The following is a 9,288-nucleotide window of genomic DNA, read 5'->3' on the forward strand; positions in this document are numbered from 1 at the left end:
GAATGTAATCCCTTACAAGTGGTCTTTTCACATTAGTGCAGAAATCTATTGATCAGGCAATTTGGAAAGAAATACATTGTTACAGTCTGTCCTATAAAGGAGTGTGAGAAAACAGAGAAATGCTCTCTCCAGAGCTGTGAATCAGCTGCTTTTCATCAGAACTAAATTTATTTTTCAGATATGTCAATATTTGAAATGTTGCCATATTTCAGATATGTCAGATATTTTTTTCAGATATACAAATAATGACACTTTGACCCCATATTACAGCTTGTCTTGAATTTACTAGTCCTTCTTTCAAGACACATTTCTCTTGTCCAAAACAGTTGGAAGCTGGTAAAAAACAGAGATATTTATAAGCAATCGCATGATGATGTGAGGATGGTCTTCTCTTCCATGGAATGTAAGAATGCAAAAAAGCTACATCTTGAGTCTGTAACACTAATACGTTTGCCTAGGACAAACACCAAAAGTTAGTAAATCTGCTTGGAAGAAGGACTAGACCTGTGAGATCTCTTTTGCCAGATGAGAACTGATATAAAGGAACTGGGGGAATAGCGTGCCATAGCAAGATGATACACGGTGCATGGATATTGAAATCCTACCATGATGGGTACAGTTAAAGATAATCTAGACAGCAGATACAAAGTTTTATATCCTTTCTGATCCTTATTGCCATCTTTTCCCTTAAGCTCAGAGAAGAATTTGTCTGAAAGAGACTTCTAAAACTTAAGTGCACACTTGACATCTAAAACCCTCGTGTCTGAATGTCTAATTCTGTATCCTCTCAATTTTATTTTACTTATAGGGATTAGCCATGGCTCTGTTGTAGCAGGAGTTATCGGTGCTAAGAAACCCCAGTACGATATCTGGGGGAAAACAGTTAACTTAGCTAGTCGAATGGACAGCACAGGTGTTAGTGACAGAATACAAGTGCCTGAAGAAACGTATCTGATCCTGAAGGACCGGGGCTTTGCCTTCGACTATCGAGGAGAGATTTACGTCAAAGGTATCAGCGAGCAGGAAGGGAAAATAAAAACATATTTTCTTCTGGGAAGAGTACAACCAAATCCTTTAATCTTACAACCAAGAAAACTGACTGGACAGTATTCCTTAGCGGCTGTTGTATTAGGACTTGTACAGTCTCTTAACAGGCAAAAACAGAAGCAAATCCTTAATGAAAATAATAACTCTGGAATCATAAAGGGACACTACAACCGGCGGACTTTGCTAACTTCCAGTGGATCTGAGGCAGTGGCCCAAGCAGAGGGTGCCGACAAAAGTGAATTGCCATAATCAACATTTGTTTGTGTTCTTTTTTTGTATTTCTTTTATATATAAAATAAATATACCAATAAAAAGGGTTTAATTTTTTTTAGAACAAGTATGATGATTTTCCTTCTGGTGTGTCGGTCATACAAACCTAAAGTCACCTGCAGTTTAGAGGATTCACGGGGGATTTGACAGTCTTTCAGCTGTAGTTATTATTTATCTTGTTATAAACTGTATTACCATAGCAGCTAAAGGCCCACGCTCAAATCAGATCAGAGTCCCACTGTATGACTCGTCTTTCAGACAAATCGTAAGAGAAGTCCCCTGCCTGGAAGAGTTCAGAATACAAATAGGCAAGACAGTTAAAGGTGGGAGAAAAGAAGAAACATTATTCCCATTTAACAGATGGGGAATTGGGACACAAAGTAATTTGACTAAGGTAGACTATGGCAAAGTCACAAATTGAATCCAGATCTCCCGGGCGCTCTGGTGCAGTGCTGTAACTGTGAGAGAGAATCCTTCCTTTATATGATCATAAGCTCAAATACACTCAAGGTCTATATGTCATTACCAGCTGCTGGCTCTTGGGCCTGTTGAAAATGTGGGGGTGTCAGGCTAGTGCACATGACAAATCCCATTACTTTGATGATGCTCATTTTAGCAATCTGAGGAGAGAGACCAAGTAATGAAGAAGGAAGAAAACTCAAGTACTCCTCTTGCCTCTAGATGGGAAGCTCTTTATGCTAGAAGCAACATATTCCTGCAAAATTGATGGCAGGATTGGGGAGAGCATGCGTTGCTGCTACGTACTTACCTCAAAATAAATAGGAGATTCTTTTCTCCGGACCTGTTTAATTTGGTGCATTCTACCAGGCCTAATACAGTCCAAAAAAGCAATCTGTAAAATATGTAATGCTCATGCCAATCAAAAAAGCCAGTAATCCGTATTTCTGTGGGCACATCTACAGGTGCATTAATGTGCTTTTCCTAATGCACATTAAATTTAGTACCTCTAATGTGAGGTACGCATGTTTTTTAAGTGATGATTAATGTGCAGTAACTTATCTTACTACACATTAGCATCATAGCACTGGTTTTTGCACCACTTTAATGCGCAGTAAAATAGGCTACTACACATTAAAGAGCATGTGTAGGCATGCCCTGTGAGTGCCAAAAAACAGCCTCCACTTATACAGCAGCAGCTTTGTAAAGTGTTTTTCAACAGAACTAATCAGGAGCTTGAAGCGCAAAGTAAGGTCCAGGACCTTTGACTAGGACTGTTGTGCTAATGGGCAAAAAAAGGAAAGAAAACATTCCTCGGAGAAAATTCTGATTCATCCTCCACTCTTATAAGAGGTCAGCTTTTGTTTTCAAAATTACAAGATACCTGGATATGCCATGGGTAACACTGTCCAGTTAGAACACAAAGGAGGCCAAAGAAATTGTTTCTGTAATCCATCAAAGTCTATAGCATGCACTGTAAATTTTCTTGTGCTGCACAAGAATCTGAGTCAATAGGAGCCTGGCTTCTCAGAAAATGTATTTCCATCTCTTAAACTCCATCCACTTTGTGTGTCTGTCTGTCTGCCTTGGTTTTTTTCCTGCTGGAAGCCAGCAGTTGTTTTGCACAGAGTTGCATATGCAGGTGCCATGATCAAAATGCAACTAGATAAAGGGCACACATGCAGATCTCATTGAATTCATGAGCACAAGGAAAGCAGGATTTGTCTTGATAAGTCATTTTTTTAAGGCCCTAACACAAACTTCTGTGAAGGTCAGTAGAAGCCAACATCACCCAGCGGCCCCTGGGATGAAACCATAACCTAGTTTCGTGCAACAAATCAGTGTATGTGCAAGCCCAGTTCTGTTGTATGCCGAGCACTCCATGTGGCAGGGCACTGTTGGTGCCTGCTACTTTAAGGGCCTGGAGTCTGCAAGGCTTGGGCTGGTGTAGGGGAGGAATGGAGCAGCAGAAAGCGCCCTCTGGCATCAGGGCAGTAAATGGGCAGCCTCCCACTTATTAACATCTATTAATTAAATAATTAACATCAAGGCATGGTGGGAGAGAACGCGGGCAATTAGCCCAGGAACAGATGGGCAGGCCATGGCAAGATCAGCCCAGAGCAGGCCCCCTGTTACACTCCAAACTCTCAATTTAATCAAAAGGAGAACCATTCAAGAGACCCTTGACACAAAATCAAGCCCCAGTTTAGTAACGATGATCAGTGGTTCTTGGTAATCTCAATCCCTGATGTCATTCTGACAAATATTGTTTGTTTAAAGAATGCCCCTGAAACATGAAATTGCTAAGTGTTGTAGGACAAATGCCTTGCCTTTCATCAACATGTTATAGTATCCTGATGAATGTACTATAGAAACAAATAAAGGCAGCTGTATTCCATCATCAGGAGATGTAAATGCCTAAACACATTCTGGAGAAAATTGCATCATTATAGCACAGAGATGCAAGCAGGGAGCAAAGTGCAATTTGTAATGTTAAAATTCAACTCTCTGTATTACAGCTTCCATTGTAAGTTTATTACCATTTTGGAAAATCGTTTTGGATAAAATAGGAGCCTGCAAAAATGGAGGTCACCTCAGAGTGATGCTGAGTAGGAACAGCCTCCAAGGATAATTCTGAGGTTGCAGGACAGAGAGAGCAAGAAGAACCAGTATCAGAGCCACTTAATCTGAGTTTACATTTTACGTAATGTTTGGAACAGTAGGGAAGTGAGTCCTAGCATTTTTAAACAGATCTTTATAAAGCAGCTGTCTTCTTCCTTAGCAACATATATTCTTCCTACCAGTTTGGATGGATCAGGTTTTCCTGGTTGACTTAACGTTTAATTGTGGATAAACACACACCTCCTGGATGAGCTGGTTTTTGTGCTACCTCTCATCACTGCCAACTCTTGTGATAGTGTCAAGTAAGTAAAGGGTGTCAACTACACAACAGGATTCCCAGCTGAAGACAGGGCACATGTGTTTGGATCCTCTGCTGCCCAGCACTCTGCACTTTGTTCTGTGAAGTTCCTTTTGAAATCCTTACTAGCACAGCTATGTTCCCAAGCAAAATTACTTGTAAAAAAAAGACTGCATTATTACCATGCAGACAAAGGTCCTGCTAAATCTACTTATTCCTGTGGAATATTTCATTAGGAAGTACATTTCACCTGTGTTCTGTCACAGGGGCTCTTCCTCTCCAATGAGATCCCTGCCTAAGCTCTGCTGGCTTTCTGTCTCTTACAGATACCAGTTATAATGCCAGTATCCTAGCCCCTGCATCTGCAAGCAGGGGAACCCTCAGCAAAGATTGTTTTGCACTGATCTGCCGGGTGCCGAGCGTAGTGTCTCCATTATTTTTTTTGTAGTGGTATCTACATTTTTCCTTCCACTTCATCTGAACGGGGGGTGCTTAGTGCACTCATTCCTTTTAACTACTGAATGAGAATAGGTGAGTCATTGTCAAAGATTCACCTGAGTAGCCAACAACAGTATGCAGTGAAATGCATACAATAGGCACGCGGCATAAATAGTGACTGCGGGTGCAGAGAGAGGTTACATTTGTCATACAATTTGCCCCTTGAAAGTGCTTTACAGCCATGTCCTTACAGAAGAGCATGGCTGCAGAGCACTTTAAAAGTGCCTGATCACACAACAATCTGAACCCTCATTCCATGGGAGGAGAATATATGATGGGGTTCAGATGAAGGCTCTACAAAGTGGAGCACCTTCATTAACTTCTGTTAGCACACACTAGGAGCAGAGCTGGGTTAATACAGCCTAGCACCCCCCCCACACACACCAATCGGTGCTGCCTTCAGAATGGGAAGGGAAGAAAAGAGGGAGGGAGTTCTGTCTGCACTTTACCCAGCCTGCACTGGAGGATGGGGCAGATGATTGGAGCTCCCTTGAGGTGCAGTGCATGCCGGGCAAACCCCAGATCAAACTCCCTCACCACCCTTCCCTGCTCCCATTCTGAAGACAGCACCGGAGCTGGGAGTGGGTGGTGGAGCTGGGAGAGAGCAACTGCAGACATGCAGCCGCTCCACACTGGAGCTTGTTTCCCCCACCAGCCAGAATCAACAGCGAATATCTGTTGGATGGGGGAGACACTGTAACTCATGGCACTTCCTGTGAAGCACCATGAGTTACAGCAGGGAGCTGCATGTCTGTCAGTACCCTAAGAGCTATAGGCACCTTTGTTCAATACTAAAGGTAATCTCAAGTCCTAAGTCCTTACTCAAAGTTTAGGCACATTTGAATTCAGTTTTGCCTTTGACGTATTTGCCATAACAAGTTAGTCTGTTTTTTAACAATAAAAAAGGATTAGCTATTTATATGAATAATAATAGCATCTGCCAATACAATAGCTTGGATAAAAACAAGTGTTAATCTTCTTGCTTCAGGGCATAAGTTGATCATCAGCTGAGTTCAGGGATAAGTTTCCTCCATGGTAGCTAACACACAATCAACAGCAATACCATAAGTTGATGCCATCCTCTGAAATATGCAGTTTTGATCAACTCTGGGATATTGAGCTAGTTGGACCATTGATCTGTGCTGAAATGATCGGTCTTACACTGTTTCACTGAATATATGTACACTATAAGATCATTCATAAATTTTAATAAAGGTCAACATTGGGGCTGAGGTTTTAGAGTGTTTGTAGTTTAAAACTATATATTTCAGGTCCCTTCTGATTGATGGGTGGCACTGTATATAATTTTCAGCATTCAAGGTGAAGTGAAAAAACCCTAAAAGAAGGTCACTGTGACAAAGTCAGCATATCCACACATTTGTCACACAGTGAGATGAGCGAGAGGAGAATATATTTTCTTGTATTTAGAACAAAAACTAACTGGCACCCTAGATGTGACCCCAGTAACTGACTATACAGTAGCTAAATGGTGGTTACTGTATGTGCCAGATGGAGGGGAAAAAAAACAGCAGCTTTAATTCCTGATTTACTTCATTCTCATTTGCCCATTTGAAAAGAGCCAGCTAATATTCTCTTTGGTGACAATCTTATTCCACTCTTCTTCCTTTTGGTATCAATAGGCATTCACCATTTTTCCAAGTAACATGGGAGTCAAGGAGTTGCCATGTCACAAGTATGCAGTGCATCAATAGCAGTTAACAGCTGACTGACCTTTTATTTTCTACTAGCAGCTTGAAACATTTGAGACAGAAAGTTTCATCCAAGAATGGACTCTGGCGAAGATGCAATGAAATGATTAAAGCAGGAAATAGCCACATTAAGCTGTTCCACTGGTACATCGCGAGCACTGTAATTGCATAGTCAACAGATTAACCTCCCTGTGAATCCCTTTCTGCTGTTGTCCAATGGCAGAGTGGAATCGGTAGGTATTTGCAGGTTCCTGGGCTCTTCTCTTCACTACAGGAGAAGTGGGGGGAGTGGAAATATGTCAGTGGAATGGGCTGCACACACATACCAAGTGCTAAAAAATTCAATGTCAATAGCCCTTTGCCATTTGACATTCACTGCAATTTGGCCAGAAGTTAAGGAACGATACTCAGCAACCTTTCTGGTAGTATGTAATTTGTTATTGGTGCCCACCACCTTAATAGGTAAAGCCTTTTTTCATGCAGCCATTTCCCTTCATCCATTCTCTCCCAGGCTTTTGTTTTGATAAATGCTCCCATTAATATGAAGCTGTCACAGAGAGTGCTAGCAGGGCCTTCTCACATGGCACTTTTAGGTGGCTTCTAGAGCTCTTAACCCCTGGACTGGCTGCACATTAACACCTTTAAGTGGCTTAAAGCACTGGTTATTCTGCTTGAAGTTATGCCACTCCAGGGCAAAATTTTCTCCAGTCCACCTAATTTGACTCCTGTTCCAATAAGGTGTGGTCACTCCCCACAGCTCTTCTGTCTAACTTGAAGTCCTCCAGCATCCCAGGACGCAGTGGCCCCTACTAAGTCAGGGTCAGTAGGGAGACTGGGGTGCAGCCGAGCTAGGCACAGCACCTCTGCCCTGATGCTCAGCTGGGCAGAGCCAACACAGCAACTTTTGTAGTGCCCAGCAGCCATGGTGCCTCCTGGACCAGCTCACTGCTCTGAATGCTTGGGCTGGATTCAGGCCACAGTGCTGGTGTGAAGGATGGGATAGGCTGGGGCTCAGCCTCCCAGAAACCCACAGTTGAACCTATGCCCAGCCCCACACTCCACTGCAACACATCCCTGCCTCTGGTGCCTGTGCCCCCAAGACCCAGACACATGCCCCAGGGAGGCCCAGCAGCTGAAACGGAGCAGAGCTCAGTAGCTGCAGCGTGGCAGCCCAAGGCTGGTTCCCATTGACCCCATGCTCCACTGGGCTGTTCAGGGTCTGGCTGCTGGTTCCTCCCGTGTAACTCACCCAGCAGAAGGTGGGCTTGGCAGGCGCCTGAAGCCCCTGAACCCCTGGTAGCAGCTGGGCGGCTCTGGGCACAGAGCACAAGGCTCAGCACTACCCATCTGGGCTGGGGCTGCACAGGACAGGCAGGGAGGCTGCATTGCTCACAACCACCTCCCAACCCCAGCAGAGGTGAGAAGTCCTATCCCTGTACTTTCCCCTCCCCACAGGCATATTCCTGGACCAGGATAGGAGCTAGGGGCAAGACCACCTAGCTACTTCCTATTCATCTGACTAAACTCTGCCTCCTCAGTGACTGGCCTGTCTTAATTACAAAAGAGGGATACTGCTGAGATGATGTGGCTAGTCTTCTGCTGTCAAGAGCACCCAGATTATACAGGATCTGCTATAGAGGAAACAGGAGTTCAGTTTTCATACAAGCTAATTAGTACCCCAGGTACTTTCTTAAATACCTCCTGTGCTGCAAAAAGTATAAACTACAAGTTCATGGTTTCCATATCCTTTATATAGTCAGATTTTAGTCTGACACAAGGCCCACATCCAAAGCTCTGGGTGCTCTCAACAGATATTCAAAATGCTAAGACTTTGGAAATTCAGAATTTAAAAACGGCCAGAGGAGCACACAGGAACTTTATCGCTCTGTCAATACTCACTCACAAGGGCTTTGACATGCATCTGGAAGGGGCTACTGTGGATCTTGGTGGTGCAGAGCATACAAGGGAAAGGTTACCCTGTAGGACACAGAGAGTGAGCACTTAGTCATCAACCCATCACTAGAGGGATGAAGCTGAGGAATTGAACAGGTAAGACACAAGGGGGTAGGTGATCTCTCGTCCTCAAGTCCAAAGCTGACAACAGGACAGGCTTTAACAATAGGTCAAAGCCAGCACCATAAACTCCCCCTGGAAACCACCGTGTAGTCATTGCAGATCAGAGCACTAGTATCTTGTGCAAGCAAGATCCACATTTGGAAGAATGTGATCTGGCCAAATACTTATGGGTGGGGGTGACAAAGTTGTATCCCAAGGGCTGGATCCAGCCCACAGACACTTCATTCAGCCCATGGGGCTACTAGAGCAGACAGGAATTGTGGGAGATGGACAAGCAGAGGGAGGAGGGTTGTCAATCACTGAATACCCAAGTACGGAGCACTGCTGGGGATGTATCAGCAACAACGGAGCAAGCAATGACTGCATTAGTCAAGCAATGACTGCTCCTCCCACTGCTGTTGAGTCTGGATCCAGCCCAAGAGGTTGGTCAAGTTTAACAACCCTGGCGTGTGGTACAAAACATTCATGACAACTACTGTCATGTGACCCCCCAGCAGCAACTGGGGAACCAGCACTACTTCAGACTGCAGACACGTGAACAAGTGGCAAGCAAACCACTGGGAGTCACCTTTGCCATATCTTTGAGGCTCATTGCTGGAGTAATGTTAGGTCCTTGAGAACTTAAAGGTTAAAAACTGAGATGCCTATAAAGTTTAGGAGTTTCCAATGTCAGGTAGCAGCTGATCAGGGAGTTTTCAGGATCGCAAGCTTAGTTTTACCTTCAAAATTGTACCTAACATGAATTTTGGTTGGGCGGGGGGAGGAAGGTTCAAGTCTATGTGTATTTACTACCTCTAATTTCTGCATCTC

At 43.8% G+C, this 9,288-nt stretch overlaps 1 protein-coding gene across 1 annotated transcript in view; it reads left to right on the forward strand.

Annotated features, from left to right (window-relative positions):
- The window catches only part of ADCY8 (adenylate cyclase 8), a 155,713-nt gene extending 154,417 nt beyond the window's left edge, over positions 1-1,296 (forward strand). Inside the window, exon 18 of the mRNA XM_025205410.1 lies at positions 809-1,296. Within this exon, the coding sequence (XP_025061195.1) occupies positions 809-1,296 (488 nt within the window). The remainder of the gene's footprint in view (positions 1-808) is intronic.
- Positions 1,297-9,288: the final 7,992 nt, after the last annotated feature.

The sequence above is a fragment of the Alligator sinensis genome, unplaced genomic scaffold, assembly GCF_000455745.1.
Source record: "Alligator sinensis unplaced genomic scaffold, ASM45574v1 scaffold307_1, whole genome shotgun sequence".
In the NCBI taxonomy this organism is placed as follows: Eukaryota; Metazoa; Chordata; order Crocodylia; family Alligatoridae; genus Alligator; species Alligator sinensis.